The following is a 21,280-nucleotide window of genomic DNA, read 5'->3' on the forward strand; positions in this document are numbered from 1 at the left end:
TGTTTAGGGCTTTTCTTTAAGTTTAAAATTATTTCAAAGTAAGAGGGGAAAAAAAAAAAGAAAAAACAAAAAAAGGAGTACATGTGTACAAACCTGAGGGAGGGAGAAAACAAGACTCAGAGGAAGCATCCACCTGGGTAGGCACTCCTTGCCAGGGTTCCCTGGCACATTTTACAAACACCTGTAAATCCTAAAGATAACAGTACTAAGTAGGATTTACTGACAACACACCATGTGCCAGGCATTATTTTCAGTGCTTGATAGATTAATTTAATGATCCCACATGAAATTCTGAGGTAGGTGCAAAGATTCTCATTTAGAGTAGACTGAAATACAGGGAGGGTAAGTTGCCCATGGCTGTGAGTGGAAAAGCAGGGACTGGGGTTAGGGAGTCTGGTCCCAGAGCGGACAGCCAGGTCTATAGCACTGTGTGGGTCACTGCTGTTGGGGACTGAAGTTTGGCAGCAGCTCAGGCACCCTCTATCTTGCTCTGTTTTACATCCACTCCTGTTCTCCTATGAGGCAGTGCAATGTAGGAAGCCTGCCTCAACCAATGTGAGGTGAAGGAAGAGAGAAGTTTAGGGATGAGATGATGCCAAAGTGGGCAATTGCCAATGAGAGCAGACAGGCTATTTGGCAGCAAAGAAAAGCAAGAAATTCCTGGGTTTAGAAAATGTCACTCTGGTATCTAGGAATGGAGGAAGGGTGTGCAAACCAACAACCCGAAACCTCTTCAAGGTGCCATCTAATAGGTTTGCACAAAAGATCAGGCAGGTAGAATGGTAGATTTTTAAACAAAATGACAGCAAACGTTCCAATGTGTCAAAGAAGGACAAAGAGGTATGGCGAGAGTGGCTTGGCATGGTGCAGACAATGGACAGAGGTATTCTGGGGGAAAAAAGTCTGCAGGTCCACCTGATAGGACCAACATTTGGTTCTGCCAACTCCCACAGGCTGCCGGCACTCACCACAAAGCAGCCAATCACATCATTCTCTGCAAACTTGTCTCCGTAGTTTTCAAATCGGCTATTGGTGGACTTCTTCCCAGTGCCTCCATAGCCATAGGAGAAAGGCTCTTCGCCTGATGAAAGAAATAGGCAAAGGCAGGTTAAACCTGCGATGGTCACAACAGCCTTTATGGTTGTCACACACTTTTTAAAAAAAAATATTTTTATTGATTTCAGAGATTAAAGGGCAGAGAAAGAGAGAGAGAGAGAGAGAGAGAGAGAGAGAGAGAGAGAGAGAGAGATCAATGATGAGAGAGAATCACTGATCGGCTGCCTCCTGCACACCAGGGATCGAGCCCGCAACCCGGGCAATGTGCCCTGACCTGGACTCGAACCGTGACCTCCTGGAACCACTGAGCCATGCCAGCAGGGCTGTCACACACTTTTAAGAAAAAACAAACAAACAACTTTCTTTATTAGTTTACTAATCAGATGCTTTTGGGGGGAGGGGGAAGGTGAGGAAGATTCCATTGAAAGGAAGCCTTTCATTGCATATGCAGAACTCCTGAGGGCTTGATGGGTTTAGTGTTAAGTCTGTGAACAGGAGCAGAACTGAACTGTTCTGCACAGAAAGGGAGAATCTGGAAAGAAAGGGAGGGGAAGAAAAGAGCTGGACTAGAGGAAGGCTGTGTACTGAGATGCAACCCTTCCCTGTGACATTCAATATTCAGTAAATCTACTAATGGCATCAATTTTTTGTGCCAGGGGATTTGGGCAGCAATCAGCCAAGAGGCTGGGTTTTGCTTCTGGAAACCAAGAAGTCTTAACTCCTTGGAAAGACACTGGATTTCCTTAGGCTACAGAACTGGAGGCTAATGCATTCTGACTGAGACCCCAAGAGCCCTGGATGACACCTGGATTATACAGAGATCCTTGGCCAGGAACCCAAGGAGCATCCTGCCAGAAAAGCGAGAGCCAACAAGCTCAGTTCTTCTATGAACCAGTTGTGTGACCCTGGACAGCTGCTTGACCATTCTGAATTTTGTATCTTCACCTGTATCAACAACTCACCATTTACACCTTAAAACTTAGACAAAAAATAAAATGAGATGATATGCAAGTCTTAAACAAAAAACATTAATATGTATCAGAACAAAAGCTGTACACTCTTTTTGACCTAACATTTTCACTTTCAAGAATCAGTCTTAAGTTAACAGTCAGAACAATTATATCTCTCAGGTTTAGGAGGTTTTTAATTTTTCCTCTATTTGTATGGCCTAAATTTTTACAAGGAGCATATATTATTTTTGTAATCAGATGATTATGACCAAGGCAGAAGGTCTCAGCATTGGTCACTCAAATCAGTTATTTGGGGACAGTCATTGCGCCCTGGGGTCCTAGGAAAATTCAAAACCTCTCACAGGGTAGCCCTTGCCTCTGCCAACCAGTCCTGCAGGGCCCCACTGTTCTTTGTTTCACCTTTTACTCTGAGTTAGGTTCTGGACAGAAAACCCTAGACAGAACTTAACGGGGCTTAAGAAACTTATTTTTATTTCCAACATGGTTTAAGGACAGGAGACAACTAATCTTTTTTAAAGAGAACTTTGAACCCTCTCCTAAAAGATGGATACAGTTTTCACAGAAAAGTTGTTACATAACTGTGGTCCGTCCAGTTGAATTTTGTTGGCCCACACAGGAAATGGCAATATGTAATCCTTATGTCTGTTCCATCCCAGGCTAATTCTGTTGATTTCAACACTGGGAAGAGATTTTTAGGAAGCGCGAGAATCCAGGGATAGAGGTAACTGCTCTTCTCTGGACTGTTTGGCTGCCCTCCCCTTACCTAGCTGTGTGCTGCAGGAGTCAAGGGACCAGCCGATACGGACAACATGCGGGTCGGGCTCTGTGGATGGAAGGTGCTTCACGGAGATTTCCTCATTGATCTGGGGACAGAGAACAAGAGGGCACAGACTGATTCATTCTCTGGAGGCAGGTGGTTTATGAGGCAATATAGGAAGGAAGTACGTAACGCATTAAACAGTGATGACTTGCCCGGCCACGGTATGGCTTTGTGGTTGAGCATCAAACCATGAACCAGGAGGTCAGGGTTCGATTCCTGGTCAGGGCATATGCCTGGGTTGCAGGCTCAGTCTCCAGTAGGGGATGTGCAGGAGGCAGCTGATCAGTGATTCCCTCTCATCACTGATGTTTCTCTCTCCTTCTCCCTTACTCTCTGAAATCAATAAAAACCTATTATAAAAAACAAAACAAAAAAAACAGTGATGACTTTTGTTGTTGGGGAAAAGGCATCTAAGCTACTCTGAAGCCAGGTCCTCTGAAGGGCTCAGGGGAGTTCAGGACCACAGAGATAGGTTTTTAAAAATAGTTATTTTTATTTACTTAAATACTTTATTGATTTTTAGAGAGGAAGAAAGCGAAACATCGATGTGAAAGTGAATCATCGATAGGCTGCCTCCTCCACACCCTCTACCAGGGATCGAGCCTGAAACTTGGGCATGTGCCGACCAGGAATCGAACTGGCCCGACCAACTGAGTCATACCAGTCAGGGCTCAAAATATAGTTATTTTTAGTTCTAACACTTGCTGCAGGGAAACAAGTACTCATATTTGGTATAGATGGTAAATTGGTTCAATGTCTTTGGAGGGCGATTTGGGAGTCTCCATTTAAAATTGCAAATGCACAAGACTGTACAACCCAGCAATTTAGTGTGGCACTGTTTATATTATCAGAAACAAACAGAAAAAAATCCGTAAGGCACTGGTCACATTATAGCCCATCCAATGAATATGGCACACCAGATTATGAGAATATGATGCAGCAGTTAAAAAAAAAAAAAAAAAGGCCCTAGCTGGTTTGGCTCAGTGGATAGAGCATCAGCCTGTTCACTGAAGGGACCTGGGTTTGATTCTGGTCAAGGGCACATGCCCAGGTTGCGGGCTCCATCCCCAGTAGGGGGCGTGCAGGAGGCAGCCGATCAATGATTCTCTCATTGATGTTTCTATCTCTCTCTTCCTCTCTGAAATCAATTAAAAAAAAAAAGATAGTATGGTATGGCTCAGTGGTTGAGCATCGACCTATAACCAGGAGGTCACAGGTTCTATTCCTGGTCAGGGCACATGCCTGGGTTGCGTGCTCAATCCCCAGTAGGGGGCGTATAGGAGGCAGCCAATCAATTCAATGATTCTCTCTCATCATTGGTATTGCTTTCTCTTTCCCTTCCTCTCTGAAATCTGTAAAAATATATTTAAAATTGATGGGATAAGGGAGAACTTTGTGCATTTCATTGGCTGTGTTGCTCTATGAGCAGCACAGAAAACAACGGGTAACTTACAATCAACAGTGTCTAAGAGTCAATGAAAAGCAATAACCCTAGGCCTCAGTTTCTACCTCTAAAAAAATGGAGTTAACAGTTCCTATTTCATGATAGCACTGTGAGAATTAACGGAGATATCTGTGTAGAGCTTGGCACCATATCTTTTGCATGCAGTGTTCCATAAATATCAACTACCATAAATGTGTTGATACATAAAGGCAGTTACACAAGAAACTGTTGCCCTAGCTGGTTTGGCTCAGTAGATAGAGCATCAGCTGTAGACAGAAGAGTTGTGGGTTCAATTCAGGTCAAAGGAACATAACTCAGTTGCAGGCTCAATCCGTGGTCCCGGTAGGAGTGAATGCAGGAGGCAACCAATTGATGTGTCCCCCTCACATCGATGTTTCTCTCTGTCTCTCCCCTTCCCTCCCACTCTCTCTAAAAATCAATGGAAAAATATCTTCGGGTAAGAATTAACCAAACAAAAAAGGAAACAAAATCAACAAAAAAAAATTGTTAATACAAGTTATCTCTGGAGTGTACAAAGGGGACAGGGAGGATGTGAGCATAAATTTTGCACCTCCCCTCCCCCCCATACTGTTCTGTATCATTTGAACTTTTGTTAAACAGAAACATGTTATTCTCATAAACATAACCTGACACAGAACTGCAGAGAGATGATGGTGGAGGGTAGCCTGATGGCAGAACCCTTCTTTGCCCTGCTCTCCCTCAGGCTTCCCTCTAACTGGTGCTGCCTGAGTTCATTCTTTCTAGCTCAGTTTTCTTCCAAACAACTCCTTTTCTCAATTCTACAAACATGTCACCCCTAGAGTGGTTGGCTGTATAATATCTGGGTCAAATCCCACCAAGGAAAAATCTGCTTGATGAAGAAATGTACAGTAGGCCTGCTTTTCTGATATAGTGTTTAGCAATGGTATAGTTCTCTTAAGTTCATTATACTTTTTTAACATGAACACAAAGTCTATGCTCAATCAAATCTCTTAATACTGTGGTCTGGCCAAGGTGGCTGATGGCAGGCTATTCCAAAGGGTGAACCTGCTTTCTGCCCCTATCCCCTCTGTTGTTCCCACTCACCTTCATCTCAAAGCACACACGGCCCCTTCTGACCCCATAGCTGGCACGGGCTCCTGACCACAGGTATGCAAAGCCCTCAATTGTAAGTGGGTAGCCACTACTCCGGTCTCGGGCCACCTTGAAGTGGAGATCACAGTTATCTGTGGAGGAAAAAGCCTGGAGTTTGGTTGATGTTTTAAAGGTGCCAGAGACATGCATAGGCAAAAATTAAGTTCCTTCAGAATGTTAACAAGGAGTACACAAGCTGACACATTGTGGGGACAGGCTCATGAGAAACCAGCCACACCGCCTCGCCAATCTCCCTTTCAGTAGAAAGGGTATGGACTACTGCAAACTGGCCTGCACAGGATCAAAGCAGCTACTTCACATAGAAACTGGGGTCCTTCACCTGGATGGGGTCCAAAGACAGTCATTGGGAGGCACCTTTGGAAATTGCACACAAATGTCTTTTACAAAGATATACACTTGTTAGGGTCCATATCCTCACCAATTTCAAAGGATTTTATATTCATAAAAAATAATCCCCACTACCATTCACTTCAACATCTCCCTGTGCTAACACTATCAGTAAGGAAGTCAGACTCCCACCTCCAACATCTGCACAAATATCTGACCCTGATTCACACATGACAAGGCACATAGGCCCCCACCTCCTCTTGTAGGCCTAGGACTCTCCTGCTGTAGCTCGGACTCTTCCCACTCAAGGAGCCAGCCATGCCTCTAAGAATCTTTCCTGAGAGAATCTTTGCCCTTTTCTCTTAAAGCAGCGGTTCTCAACCTGTGGGTTGAGACCCCTTTGGCTGTCAAACGACCCTTTCACGGGGGTCACCTAAGACCATCCTGCATATCAGATATTTACATTACGATTCATAACAGCAGCAACATTACAGTGATGAAGTAGCAACGAAAATAATTTCATGGTTGGGTCACATGAGGAACTGTATTTAAAGGGCCAGAAGTTTGAGAGCCACTGTCTTAAAGGCTAAATGCCACGGTCTGTACATGTGGCATTTGATCAGATGCTGCTTCATGGACCACTGCCACCCAGCACTTTAAAAATGGCTTTATCTTCTGAAAGCATGTAGTCACTGCTCTATAAATATGAGCTTTGCAACAAAATACACGAACTGTTATTTACTTTTTGCTGTTGAAAAGTCCAGTGTTTTTAGACCTGGGTGCATTTAAAAATTCAGATTCACAGTCTCTACCATTTTGCTTCTGTCTTAGGTCTGAAGAACAGGATCTCTATAATCATTCCTCTAAGTGTTTAGATACGTAGTTAAGGGGAAAGCCACTTATCCAGTGGAAAGAAAACTGAACTGGCGGACAAAGAGCAAGGCCGACCAGGTTAATGCCTCAGAGGACAAAGCGGCATTGGTTTCACCAGGAACGTGAGCAGCTAATGGAAACTGGTCGCCAAAGAGTTAAGTTTCCCCAGAGGCACTCAGGTTCCCTTCCTGATTAGATTAGAACCCCCAGTGTGTACAGGGTGTTCAGGGTTTTCCAAACTGCTCTCTTATCCTTCCTCTGCAGAGTGTCACTGGAAGTCCTTTGAGGTATTAGAGTATGAAGAGAAGCTCAGAGAAATAGAACGACTTGCTCAGGATTCCACAGCTGGAGCCGGGAGCAGGTCTTATCTCCAGACCAGCACCCTATCTGGACTTACACTGGCTCTGGATGGTGCTGGGCAGAGATTCTGTGAAGGCCAAGGCAGTTTCCAAATAGTAACTGGAAGGCAGAATCAGACAGGCACACAGAGACTCACATGTGTCGATGGCAACAAGGGTGTCATCAAAATCATCTTCATCCTCTTCAGCAGGAGGCTGAGGAGACCGACCCCTGTGTCAGAAATAGGGGTTAAGTCACATAAGAACAGCTGAACGAGTGCAGAGGAAGAGGAATGAAGGTTCTGCTGGAATGTACAAGTGGCCTTCCCGGATTTTAATTTGTTCCCACAGAGGTTAGCAAAATACCCCCCCCCCACACACACACACAAAAAAAAACCCCACCCAACCCTCTGTTAATCCTACATCTTTGCAATGAGAGCAATGATTGTTAACTCCTGGTGGTGGTGGTGGTGGTGGTGGGGGGGGGGGGGGCGGGCGGGAGGGGCGGCAGGGATCAGAGAGGGCATGCTCTGCTAAAGAGGGCCATCAGAGTCATTTAGAGAACTTTTTCAAAGGAGACTCTTCTCTCACACCCCAAGATTCTGACCCATAACCTCTGCATGCCTCCACACTGAACTGTTACTAAAGAGAGGCTGTGGTAGCCCAAAGGGTACTTGGGCAAGGAAGGGGGATGTGCAAAGGCGTGGCTAAACCTCAGTAATAACAATGTGTTCACAAACCAGGCTTCCTAAAAGTTCCCATCTGAAAGGATATGTAATGACCCATATTTTGTCTTTGCCTTTCCCCCTTTCCCCGGGGTTCCGGGCTCCATCCCCAATAGGGGGCGTGCAGGGGGCAGCCAATCAATGATTCTCTCTCAACACTGATGTTTGTATCTCTCTCCCTTCCTTTCTGAAATCAATTTAAAAAAAAGTTTTGTTTTTTTTTAAAGAAGAAGGACACTATGCAGGACTGCAGGGCAGTGGGGCAAAGGACTGAAAAGGTAGGCTGGTATCTTACACGTGAAAGGCTAAGATGTTTGGGCTTGACCCTGTAGTAAGAGGAAGGGCCAAAAGTTTTGGGAAGCTGAATTTGATAGTGAGTGCAGGAAGAAGTGGGGGGAGAGTGCAAGAGCAGCGAGAACAGCGAGAACCCTGCTCTGCCTGCTCCTCTTGGTTAGTACAAAGGCCCTAGCAGGCACTGGACTACAGACATAGAGACCTACAGGAACAAGAATGACCACTGCATCACACACTCACCTCCTATCTTCTCGGTGCTCAAAGTACCCCCTTCCCCGGTTTTCTTCATAAGGCCTCTTGCGACTCTGGAATTGTTGTCTGTCTGGCTTGAATTGAGATGCTTCAGGGGGGAGGAAGCTGGTGGGTGGTTCTTGCTTCATCTCTGTCTTCCCTTCCACTGTCGGGACAATTCCAGATGGTCAAGACATTCAGAAATTCCTCAATTATCAGTTTTCTGGTCCCCTTTACCTGAGGGCAGTGATGGCGAACCTTTTGAGCTCGGCGTGTCAGCATTTTGAAAAACCCTAACTTAACTCTGGTGCCGTGTCACATATAGAAATTTTTTGATATTTGCAACCATAGTAAAACAAAGATTTATATTTCTGATATTTATTTCATATATTTAAATGCCATTTAACAAAGAAAAATCAACCAAAAAAATGAGTTCGCATGTCACCTCTGACACGCGTGTCATAGGTTCACCATCACTGCCTTAGGAGATGCTGGCAGGATCCTGACTGCACTGATAAAGGGCTGGGCACAGGCAGCTTGCTGAATTCAATGGAAGCCTGCTAAGGGAGCCAGAAGGCTGTACTAAAGAATAGGGTTAGGGCAAAGGGAGGTCGGGGATGCCTGGCCAGCACATCAGCACTGGCAGTTGATGAAATGAGAGTTGTCAGATAATCTTAGGTTTCATGGGGAGGCAGAGGGGACTTCAGCACTAAATAAGAACAAGCTCTCTAAAGACCGACCTAAAGCTGGCATAGCTGCCTCTGGCTAATTACAAAGGGCCTATGACAATTGGCAACCACCTTGGCCTGCACGCAGGGGGAGGGATCCCGAGAGGACTTCTAAGATCCTTTTAACTTGAGATTTCAGGAGTCCATTAAATTTCTCCTCCCAAAGAATTGCTCCATCTCAGTTCTTACAAAGCTCCTTCAATCTTACAAAGGAGGGGGGAAGATCTATTCAACAATGTATTGTCATTTTGCAGCTAACTCCACTGGCTTTAAGCACTCAAGAAGGGAGGGTCTTCACTTAAGCCAGCCCTTAGTTGTGATGGCCTCAGTGAATCATCCTGAATAGAAAGAAAGTCAGGATGGGATAACATGCTGTGGACCACAGGAATGTCCCAATCTTAGGCAGACTCTCAAGAATCAGTACCTAATCCAGAGCAAACCCTGGATTCAACCTAATCTTCCTACTTCCACAGCATCTCAGTATGCATGATGCTGTAGATCACTTATATTTACTTGTCTCAGCACGCAACCCAAGACCACCTTGGACCATGCCCTAGTTTGGGCATGCAGACCAAATTTCTCAGAGAAGTTCTCCAGGACAGGGATGGTGTTCACCCATCTGAAGAGGGCCTGCCTGGTTCTCAGCACAACACTGAGCTCACAGGAGGCCCTGATAAATGTCTGTTGATAATAGCACAAAAAATACTCTCCTTGGGCCAAATGATACCACAAGTCTCACAGAGTCTGACATAAATCTGCAGTTTAACCTACATTTATTAAAATCCTGACCCACCCACAAGAAATGTCTGGGGATTTCACTTTATGGATGAACCAGAATGGAATTAGATAGACTCAACTAGATTCACTATGGCACTGGGGCCACAAAATAGTGAAAGGAGCACAAGACTAGGAGTCAGTCCAGGCTCTGTCATTACTCAAGAGTGGGACCCAGTTTTCCAAACAGTAGGACACAAACGCAGTGTCCCAGGAGCCAATTTCCTGGGTTCTAACCCAAGCTCTACCATCAGACAAGCCATATCCCCAATCTATAAAACAGGGAGAGAACTGGATTACATGTGTTCCCAAACTGGCATAATGAAAATCTTTGTTCTGCAAAGATATATTTACATGTTTAGGAAATCCTAAACCACATGATAGAACTTTTTTCAATCCAGGACTTCTCAGGGCTTTTAATGCTCTGAGCACAGTGACTTTCCCAGAGGTGGTAAAGTATATGCGTGTTTCCAGATGTTTGGGCAAGAAACCTTTTCTGAGATGTCCCTAATGACATCTCCTGGAACAATGTTCTTCAGAGCATGGGAAATACCTGACTAGATTTAGACTAGATTTAGAAGGTCCTTTCTGGCTTCCACATTCAAAGATTCTAAATAAGACCCAAGTAACTGCTTCCAGGTCTAAATTTTCCAGGGTGCTGACACCAACATCTGAAAACATAACCATGAAGACTCCCCTCTTCTAACACCTGGAAGCGGGACTATGTTCTTTCTTTTAAAAGAATCTTGCCAGAGTGACAAAGCCCAAATGGAAGATGCAAAGTCTCTCTGGAAAGATGGGATCTATGTAGAGGGTAAGGGCCATGTACACAGGGTGGGGCAAAAGGAAGTTTACAGCTGTGAGCATGCAAAATACAGAGTTTATTCTTATATCATTATTTATTAATTATTGTATTTTCCATACAAAAAATTGTAAACCCACTTTCCCCCTACCCTATAGATTCCATTTCCCTCAAAAGAGATGTACCATGTGTACTTTCCTACCTGGGCGGTAGGCCTGCTGCTGCTCCATTTCCAGTGGTCTTCTCTCATAGCCTGACTCGTTTTCTTGTTTGATGACCTGAGTCTCATAGAATTGGTTCTGCCTGGTAATATTGTCCATGACATCTTAAAACAAAAAACAGACATTTAGAAGGGTTCTTCTTGGGACTAGAGGTGGCTTTTTAATGCTACCCTAGGGACAGTCAGTCTGCCAGAGGCTAAAATGTGTGACAACACCTTCAGATGGAAACCTATCTGGGCAGTCAGCAGTCCCAGCTGCCTAAGGACATGCTCTCTTGCCCCACAGAAGGTTGAACATCAATCTGTGACTGGGTTCTACAGAATCCCCAAATAGAAAACCAATGGAAGCAGAACTGCTCTGGTTGAAGCAAGGAGACAAGAGGATCAAAGAAGGGGCCCAACTTGCCCTTGCCCTCTAAGATTCCACTCCAGGGTGGAAGGAAACTCGACAGACACATAGTACTCTGTAGAGCACAGTTGAAAAACCAAAGGCCTACTGGGCAGGGAGAGGCGGTACAAGGCAGGCTGGAGGGGGTCAATGGGGGATAAAAGGGAACATACGTAATACTTTCAACAATAAAGAATTATTTTAAAAAAAAGAAAAAACCACAGGCCTAGCTGTTCTGTGACAAGTTATAGTGCTTAGGGAGGGAGCTACCTTCAGGGAACAACCTTTAAGTTTAGAGTACAGGCACAGGACCTAACAGATACTTCTCCAAAGAAGACATACAGATGGCCAAGAGACATATGTAAAAATGCTCAATGTCACCAGCAAATTAAAATGACAATGAGGTATCACTTCACACCTGTCAGAATGGCTACCATTAACAAATCAACAAACAAGTGCTGGTGAGGTTGTGGAGAAAAGGAACCCTAGTACACTGATGGTGGGAATGCAGACTGGTACAATCACTATGGAAAACAGTGTGGAATTTCCTCAAAAAAGTAAAAATGGAACTGCCATTTGACCCAGTGATCCCACTTTTAGTAAAATATCCTAAGAATCCTGAAACACTAATCAAAAAGAATATACGCACCCTTATGTTCATAGCAGCATTATTTACAATAGCTAAGATCTAGAAACAGCCCAAGTGCCCATCAGATGAATAGATAAAAAAAGATGTGGTACATTTATACAATGGAATACTGTGCAGCTGCAAAAAAGAAGGATCTCTTACTCTTTGAGACAACACGGAGGGACCTGGAAGGTACTATGCCAAGCGAAATAAGCCAGTCAGAGAAAGAAATATCACATGATCTCATTTATATGTGGAATCTAATGAACAAAATAAACTGACAAACAAAATAGATCCAGAGACATGGAAGCATACAACAGACTGATGATTCAGGGTGGGGGTGGGGAGAGGGGGAAAATTAACCAAAGAACTTATATGCAAAACACATGGACTCAGACAATGGTGTGATGAAGGCCTGGGGAGGGGAAGGGAGTAGGGGGGGGGGTCAATGTGGGGGGAGAAAAGGGGACATTTGTAATACTTTCAATAATAAAGATAAATTTAAAAAATAAAAGAAAAAGATTGTTTAGAGCTAAAATCCAACTCAGTTTTCCCACCTGCACACCCCACCCTCCTAAAGACTGTCCTCCACCCTGCCAATAGCTGCAAAGATAAGGGGCAACCGTCTCAGCTGAAGGGGAAATGGGGAGAAAGGAAAGGAACTGTTAAGAAAACAGGACTCATGTCCTGAAATATTTGGAGTTAGGTAGGAAGAGTTTTGGGAAGATGTCTTGTGGGTCCAGAAGAAACTTAGCTGAAGGGCGGTATGAATAATATTAACTGTTCATGGAGTGCATACTACACACCAGGCCCTGGGATGCAGATGAGAATAAACTTGCTCCACTGAAGCCTCCAGTTCAAGAAAGACATACCCACATTAAACAAACACACACACGAAAACTAATTATGACTGTGTTAAGGGCTACAAACAAGTACCAGGAGCTAAGACTGGGACTCAGACAAGTAAAGATGAATGATGAGGATGGAGAAAACACTCCTGGGATTGGGGTAATATGTGAAAGCTCAGAGGTGAGACTAAAACCAGAGTACCAAGCCTGAAGTTTACTCAAGAACCTTGCAGTCAAACCCAGAAAGAAGTTTGGAAACCTAGGATGAGCAGCAAGCTGGCTCTCCACCCCAGGGGCAAGCTTGTCTGGGTGCCTCTAGGGCCCTGTAAGTGACTGTGCCAGGACCTGTGGGGCACAACCACAGGGAAGGAGAGACTATTCTGGCATTTGCTAACTGACTGGATCCTTTCTCAGAGGACAAATACATCTGGGCACAAACTAGGTGCAGCTCAAAGGGAGGAAAGTTACAGATAGCATGGCTTGTAACAGGTCTGTTTACCAGAACTGAAGAATGGTTGGAGGGAGGCATGAAGAGGGCTCAAAGGATTTTGTTATAGGGGTAGGAGAGAAATAGTGTATCTCCTTAACTGGAACACTGGGTGCCCCTTCAAACCATTCGGTTTCTCTCAGACTCCAAGCATAGTGCTCTTCCCACAAAGCCTCACATCTCGTCCAGAGATCTCTCCTGGGCCCCCAGAGGCAGCCTTGCTGAGGCGCACTGCGATTCTGGGGTCCTCCACTCTCTACAACACCCACCTCCTAGGAACAGGCAGGCCCAGGGCTAAGCTCCTTAAACATGTGACCTCATTCCCAGCTATCCAGGGGGCACTAGTATTATCCCTATCTTACACACAAGGAAACCAGGACTCACAGAGGTGAAGTAACTTGTTCAAGTCATGGAGCCATATTGAAACAAAGCCTGTCTTGAATCTAGAGTCTGTACTCTGAAGCACCTAATTCACTTTCCTGAGACACCTCTGGCCCCTGGCCCTTCTTCCAGGCATTCCTGCCAGGGGCTCTCCTGCCCTAGGCCTGCATGCTGGGCCACTCACTCCTTTCTTCAGAGCTCTTCAATGGAAAGTATTCTTCCCAGCATTTGGGTCCTGGACAACCCCCAGGCCACCTTCCACCCCAAATCTACACTCGAGTTGCCCCCCTCCAGGAGATCCCATCTCTCATGAACAAGTGAGTACCCAATACTAACCCCAAATCTTTCCCCTGACCTCTTTATTCTTCTCATTCTCTTAGCCCCAAGGCCCAGGGTGCCCTCTTTTCAAAGAAATAACCACAAACCCTGGATGCCAGAGCCCTTTCTACTTACTCCTTAACCTCTGTTATCCCCATTCCCCAGTCCTGCTAGAAAGCCACCCCTTTCTAACTCCAGATTTACTCCCTCCCACCCCAAGGTCTCCTCTCTTCAGACAATCACAGATCTATCCTATCCCTCATTCCCAGTCATACCTTCTGAGTGATGCAGAGGTTCCCTGCTACCTCCTCAGCCACACAAACCCTCAATCCCCAGGCACACCTCGTAGGGAGACGCTGGGCCCCAGAAACACTGCCTCCACTCCACCCTAAGCACCCCCCACTTTTTTCCCTCCCTCCACATCGTACACACACTCCCCTTCCCCAGACTGACTAGATCAGCTACACACTCCTGTGCTGGACACAAGCATCCTGTCCCCCGGATACTCCTACGACTTCAAACTCCAACTCCGTATCTGCCCCACCCCAACCACCCTTGTCTTCCATACAGTTAATGCGAGCCCATTCAGCACTGGCCACCGAGTTGTCTGTCCTCAGAGCCTTGCCAGCTCTAGACCTTTAGGTCCCGAGTCCAGTGAAGCATCCTCTCCTCCCTTGCCAGCTTCTGGACACTAGGACTCCCTATGCCTCCTCTAGAAGCCAACCGGGTCTCCAGATTCCCCAACACCAAACGCCCCTGCCTCAGGGTTAGCCTTCGGCTCTGGATCCGAGTCCCCAGGCCACCCTCAGACAGATGTGGGTCCCCCACATCCCCAAATGCTCACCAGCTAAACGCCAGAGCACCCAGTCCTTCAGATTCTCCCCATCGCACGAACCCCTCCGAGTAGGAAATGGGACTTCCCGTTACCCTATCCAGCAGCAAACTCCAGGATCCTCCACCCTCACGGCACTCCCAGCCCCGGACACCCGGTCATGCCTCCCCGAGCCCGGAGAACACGGCTCCCAGGGCCAACCCCCAGGCCGGGCCAGCACAGCCCCCAAGCCCACCCCGCTCCAAACCCTGGGATCACCATTTCCAAGACCGCCCTGGTCCCCAGGAGACAACCTCTTGTCCTTCCGACTCCCTTTCCAGAAACCACGGCTTCGGGTCTCCGAGCCCTAGGCTCCAGAGTCCTCCACAACCGCCCCCACCCCCGGACTTCCCTCCTCTCCGACACTGAGCCCCGACTCCCTGCCTCTCTCCTGCACGGAACGCCAGGACCCACCCGTCGGCTGTCCCGAGGCCCTGTTCCCCGGATCCTTTTCAGCGGCGGGTAGCGGGGCCCCACAGGCACCAGACTCCCGCATCCCACAGCCCTTCCTCGGCCTGGACTCTCGACTCCCCGGCCCCCCGCCCCGCGCACTCTCACAATGTCCGTCCGGCCCCGAGTAGCCGCCAGGTTCCGGATGCGGCTGCAGCCCCGGCGGCGGTGGCTGCGGCTGCGAGGTCCCTTCCAGCTGGGAGCCCCCCTCGGTCTCGACCTCCTCGTTATTGTGCCCAGGTATCCCCGGTTCCTCCTCAGCCTCGAGCTCCCGGTCGTCTTCGGGCTCCTCGGCCTCCAGCGCCGCCTGCAGCCGCTCAGCAAGCTCGGCCTTGAGGCCCCGAGTGTCCAGGCCGCGGCGCTGCAGCTCCTCCCGAAGTTCGTTCACCTTCAGACGGCGCACATCCATGGCCCGGGCCCCCGGGGTGGCCCCCGAGCCCGGCCCGGCCTCCCAGGGCCCTGTCCCCCTTAAACCTTTACTGTCAGGCGGCGAGGGGGAAAGGGGGGGGCTCACTCCAATGGCGGCGGCAACTCAAAATGGCCGCCGCCACCTCCCCCTCCTCCCTGGCTCCATGCTGTGCAACACGGGTGCCAATTGGCCACCGCATTGGGAGCAACGGGCGCGGGCCCGAGACTCGACCAATCAGAAAGTGCCTTTCAAAAGCTGGTCGATGAAAGAGCGCAGGAGCTGCCGGGGAGGAAGCGTTGGCCTACGTCGATTCAGCGGCCCCGTGGAGGGCGGGAAGAGGCGGGAGGCGGGGCGCACGGTGATTGGGTGACGACCCTGCACTCGCTCCCGTAGGGTCGAATGAGGTAAAGGGAGTAAGAATTTAGGCCAATCAGCGATGAGATCTCAGAATGAGCGCGCCTCACAGCCTTTCCTGCGCAGCCCCAGCATTAAACTAGTGTCTCTGTAACACATATCCTGATTGGTCTAAATCTCCCGCCCCTAGAGGAGTCCAAGCGGGTAAACTCACTAGAACCAATGAAGTGGAGGGTCAACAGACACCCCCCTCTTTCACTATTGCCTTTGAGAAACCGGAAAGAGATGAATTCACGAGGGACCCGCCCCTGCCGTTAGGGCGGTTTCAAAACAATCTGTCCACCAATCGCAATTATTGTCTTATCTCACCAAAGCTCGTACAGTTGGGTCGCCTTAGGAAAAACTAACCAGATTGGCTATTCTTCAGCGGATAGCCTTACAAATTTCACTGTGGAGGGAGGTATATGAGCTAGTGATTAAGTAAATAAGTTATTATTTTTTTTTTTAAATGCTCTTATTGATTTCAGAGAGGAAGGGAGAGGGAGAGAAAGAAACATCAACGATGAAAGAGAATCATTAATCGGCTGCTTCATTGATCGACCCACACGGGCTCGAGGGGGCAACCCGGGCATGTGCCCTGAGCGGGAACCCAACCACGATTTCCTGGTTCATAGGTAGATGCTCACCCACTGAGTCACTCCGGCTGGGCTAGATAAGTTATTCTTGATCTGGAAATACTAGTTGACTTCAGTGAGTCCTGAAGGTTTGATAATAGAGGCTAGCAGCGTGAGAAAAGTTGTAAAGGAAATCGCACCCTCTCACCTTGAAAGTAAATCTCAGGGCGCCTCCTGCCACGATTATAGCTTCGCTGCCATCTTCCTCTATGATTGGTATTCCGATGGGTGCTCTGCATGCGACCAAACACCCCCCCCCCCTCCCCCAGGCCTCCAGAAGTTCTCGGGCCTCTACTCCAAATCCTTTAAATTGCTGTTCAGTATATCTGGCTGTTTGGCGTCTGTACTGACAAGCTCAAACACAGGTCGGTGGTAGCTAAGCCTGTGTATTTGAGCTAAATATGAGCGCCAGTTTCACAGTATCTAACCCTGCACCACCTGTCGCCTGGAACTGAACGGACACAAAACGTCTGTAAGATACACAACTGAGATACACATGTAAAAGCCGGCTGCCCACTGAGCCTTACCTTAAACCCACAAAAGCCACACACAACCTCTATGTAGACAAAGGCACACACAGCACAGATAAACATGTGACGGCGAGACCAGGTCACATGCATCAATTCAAGGGACAATACACCAAACTGCAGTGTAGATATGCCCACTAAGATCCGCACCGGCAGGAGGCGCCAAATGATAAAGGCACGGGGTATATTTCAACACAAGCTTACACTACAGCAACCTAGACACACAGCACCCACTCAGAAGCCGGACAGTCACTCACGTGGGCCCGGAGGTTCCAATCCAGACACCCCGCCCCTGATCAACGTAACGTCTGACTTCCTCTCTCCTCCCAGCTTCCCACAGATTTATCCTAAAAAAGTTTGTGGCCCAGATTGAACTGTTGTCAGTGTCCAGGAGCTGCCACCGGGGGGCGTCCGGGCGCTGCCAAGGGCTCCTCCATTTGCGGTGGGACACACCCAGGAACTTGTGTCCGCCCTGCATGCAAAACAGCGTGGGCTTGTCTGGCAGGAGTTCCTTTGTGGGCTGGAGATTATTGGCGATATCCTGTGCCTGTGTTGCTATGTGAATCTGAATGTTTGGGTCTGTGAGTACCTGTTGTACTCTGTCTCTGTGTAACTGTACTCTTTGTGTCACTTTAGTTTCTTCCTAATGTTGGTGAGTATCTGCCTGTGCATCATGTTTGTTTGTATCTATAATTTTGTCTCTGTTGCTCTATGTGTCTGAATTTCAGTATCTCTGTATTTGTGACCAGGTGTATGCCCATTAATGGGTGTCTCTATGTGACCCTGTATTTATGTGCCTATTCCTCAGTAGGGGTTTTGGAGAGTCTGCTTTTCTTTGTGTGACTTTTTGTCTATGTGCATGTTCATTTCTATCTTCTTTAAAAGGGGAGAACTCCTGGATCCCATCAAACCCTTCTTTTTATGATGGGGAAACTGAGTTCCAGGGAGACCACATGATTGTGGAGAGAGACAAGAGATAGAAATGTGGTTACAAAGTTTTATGTGATATAAGCCCCTTTGGAGGTGTCAGAGTCCACACTCTGTACAGGGGGATATGAGGGACTGGCTCAGGGTGCGGGCAGCATGGCCCAAAAGGAGGAAGATTGTCCCCTGGGGAAAGGAGGCATCCCTCATGCATTGCACAGGCTTGAGGGGGGGCAAACCCCACATGAGGGGAGGAGGAAGCAGAGGTGGCTCGGGAGGGTCACATAGAAGAATACTATAAAGTTAGAACCTTGGAACCTTGGAGTTCAAGACCTGTAGACCTTTAAAACCTTACATTTGAATTTTAGAACTGCAGTGCCTAGAATCTTAAGATTTAGAATCATGGATTCTTGGACCCTTAACTAAAATCCTAGAAAGGCAGAATGCAACATAGAGCCTAAAGGTGTCCAACATTAGAAATTATTAGAACTTTGGTATCTAGTTAATCACAACTAACTGTAGAGTCTTATACCTTTGATGCTGAGGATCCAGAATCTTGGACCAATAGAATCTAGAGTGCCTTGGAATATAGAACTTAACATTAAAATCTTAGATTTTAATAATCTAGGACCTTGAAACATATGATCCTGAATCTTAGACACAGAGAATCTAGGTTCTTAGACTAAGTCTTAGAACATCACACCTGAGAACATTAGACTTTAGAACCTCCATCTATAGATTCTTAGAACTTTTGAATTGCAGAATCTAGAATCTTAGACCTTTAGGATTCAGAATCTCATAACAAGAGCTTCAAGAATCATAAAGCCTTAGAAACTCTAATTGACCATCATTAGAATCTTATTTTTTTAAAAATTTTTTTAAAAAATTAATTTCAGAGAGGAAGGGAGAGGGAGAGATAGAAACATCAATGATAAGTGAATCATCAATAGGCTGCCTCCTGAATGCCCCACACTGGGGATCGAGCCCGCAACCCCGGCATGTGCCCTTGACCAGAATCGAACTGGGACCCTTCAGTCCGCAGGCTGACGCTCTATGCACTGAGCCAAACCAGCTAGGGCATCATCATTAGAATCTTAGAACTTGAAAGGATAAAATCTTGAAGCCCTTATGCTCTAGACTCAGCGGTTCTCAACCTGTGGGTCATGAACAATGAAAATACATCCTGCATATCAGATATTTACATTACGATTCATAACAGTAGCAAAATTACAGTTATGAAGTAGCAACGAAAATAATTTTATGGTTGGGGGTCACCACAACATGAGGAACTGTATTAAAGGGTCATGGCATTAGGAAGGTTGAGAACCACTGCTAGAGTCGAGTCAGCCAGGGGATTTACACTCTAAGAGGCTTAGAACATCAAATTTTAGAACATTAGGCCTTAAAACCTCTATGTCTAGAATTATAGAATTCTAGAACCTAGAGTCTTATATCCTAAGGAAAATGAAATCTAGCATCATTGAGTCTTAGTTCCTATGCCTAGAATCATAAAACTTTAGAACCCCCAAACTTACAGATTTTATCAAGAATCTTAAAAACAGGAAAATCTAGGGCCGTAGAATCTCAGAACTTGCAAATACAGACCTTAGCGCTTTCATGCCTAGAACCTTAGCACTTTAAAATTAGATAATTTGGAATTTCAGGTCCTTAGAACCTAAGACTCATAACCTCTTTGAAACCCCGAACCTAGGCTCTTTAAACCTTAGAATCCAAAATCTTGGAATGTTAGACTTAGGAGGACGCTTAGGGATTGCAGTCCAACCCCTTCCTTTTACACACGGGGACACTAAGATGTGGAAAGCGAGAGGATTTGTGGGAGATGGAAGTGGAATTGGTAGGAAGAGAGAGCTGCAGTTGTGAGTAAGATCTGGAATGGGAACGTAGGTGGCAGTGCCTAGCTTGGGTCCTGAGAGGAAGTCCCAGGCAGAGGGTTGTCTCAGGCTCCATCCTCCTGCCCTGGTGGTGCTGGGGAACCCCTGTCAGCAGGTAGGGTGGGGCCAGGGGCTGTAGAAGGGCAGAGGACATAGCGCCCAGCAGGATGGACCTCAGCCGCGGTGAGGCAGCTGCAGGAATCCTTAGGGTCAGGCTGGTTTGGGGGGTCAGCTCCTCCAGCAGCTCCAAGTGGTTCAGCATGACTCCCACCCTCATCCATGTTGACATAGAGGATTTCATCAGGCTCCTGGGCAGGTGGCAGGGTCTTTAGTGTGTTCTCCAGATCTTCCCGTAGCTGTGAAAAACTTGGCCGGTCCTGGGGGTTTAGCTCCCAGCACTGGGACATCAGGGCATACCTAGGACAGCAGAGTGAGGGGTGAGAAACTGAGCAGGGACTTAGAAGGGGAACATTCTGAGAGTTAGGGGGAAATTGAGGACACTCAGGGGACCAAGGACATTTCATGGGGCTGGAGGGAACTATTACAGTTGGGGGCATCTATGGGGACTGAAGACTTCTCAAGAGTTTCTGAAGGATTTCTGGGACACTTGGGAGCTGGAAAGAGTATTGGAAAACCTCTCTACGGATGGGATGGTATTCTAGTGATAGTTTGCTACAGCAGAGCTTTCCAGTGTGGCTCCCCAGAACAGACTGGCATCAAAGACTTGCAAGCTGTGTTGATTTAAAATATGTGCTCAAATTCTTTGACATTCTTTTTTTCCAAAAGATAGAACCTAATTTCCCTCCCCTTCAATGTGGACTGGGCTTCTTGACTTGATTCTGACGTACAGCCGTGATGTTGTGTGTGACTTCTGAGACGAGCCTGTAAAAGGCACTGTGGTTTCCTCCCTGCTCTTTCCCATAGGGTGCTCATCTGGGTGAGGCCAGCCACCATGTTGTGAAGGAGCTCAAGCAGCACTATGGCAGGGGCTTCATGGAGAAGAACTAAGGCCTCCTGCCATAGCCATGTGATTGAGCTGCCTTGAAAACAATCTTCAGGTCCCAATCATCAGATGGCTGCAAGCCCATCTTGACAGCAACCTCATTACAAACCCTGACTCAGAATCACCCTGAATCTTGGCTGTAACCTTAATTAGAAATCTTAATTTAGTATCACCCTGCCAAGCTGTTCTCAGACTTTGACCTTCAGAAACTGAAGGTAATAAATGCTTCTTATTTTGAACTACTGGATTTGGGGGTATGGGTAACTAATACACTAGCTATGCAGCCTTTGGCAAGTGATTTACCATCTCTGGGCCCCAGTTTCTTCTCCTGCAAATAGGAATAATAATACTTCATGTGGCCATTTTAA

General features: G+C 46.9%; 2 protein-coding genes across 8 annotated transcripts in view; both read right to left on the reverse strand.

Annotated features, from left to right (window-relative positions):
* HNRNPUL1 (heterogeneous nuclear ribonucleoprotein U like 1) overlaps positions 1 to 15,687 on the reverse strand; it is a 36,352-nt gene extending 20,665 nt beyond the window's left edge. The window contains exons 1-7 of one of the 3 annotated variants that reach the window (XM_036345837.1): positions 15,238 to 15,687; positions 10,741 to 10,863; positions 8,244 to 8,400; positions 7,044 to 7,216; positions 5,378 to 5,517; positions 2,791 to 2,890; positions 969 to 1,081 (exon numbers count right to left, since the gene is read on the reverse strand). In XM_036345837.1, the coding sequence (XP_036201730.1) occupies positions 969 to 1,081; positions 2,791 to 2,890; positions 5,378 to 5,517; positions 7,044 to 7,216; positions 8,244 to 8,400; positions 10,741 to 10,863; positions 15,238 to 15,538 (1,107 nt within the window). In that variant the 5' untranslated portion in view covers positions 15,539 to 15,687. Of the gene's footprint in view, positions 1 to 968; positions 1,082 to 2,790; positions 2,891 to 5,377; positions 5,518 to 7,043; positions 7,217 to 8,243; positions 8,401 to 10,740; positions 10,864 to 15,093; positions 15,113 to 15,237 lie in introns of those variants that run through there. The other 2 variants (XM_036345839.1, XM_036345838.1) reach the window with 2 other exon arrangements.
* Positions 15,688 to 18,076: 2,389 nt separating this feature from the next.
* The window catches only part of AXL (AXL receptor tyrosine kinase), a 28,836-nt gene continuing 25,632 nt past the window's right edge, over positions 18,077 to 21,280 (reverse strand). For all 5 annotated transcript variants that reach the window (XM_036345914.1, XM_036345912.1, XM_036345917.1 and 2 more), the window contains one exon: positions 18,077 to 20,326. In XM_036345914.1, coding sequence (XP_036201807.1) covers positions 19,975 to 20,326 — 352 coding nt within the window. In that variant the 3' untranslated portion in view covers positions 18,077 to 19,974. The remainder of the gene's footprint in view (positions 20,327 to 21,280) is intronic.

This window comes from Myotis myotis, unplaced genomic scaffold, assembly GCF_014108235.1.
Source record: "Myotis myotis isolate mMyoMyo1 unplaced genomic scaffold, mMyoMyo1.p scaffold_m19_p_19, whole genome shotgun sequence".
Lineage (NCBI taxonomy): Eukaryota > Metazoa > Chordata > Mammalia > Chiroptera > Vespertilionidae > Myotis > Myotis myotis.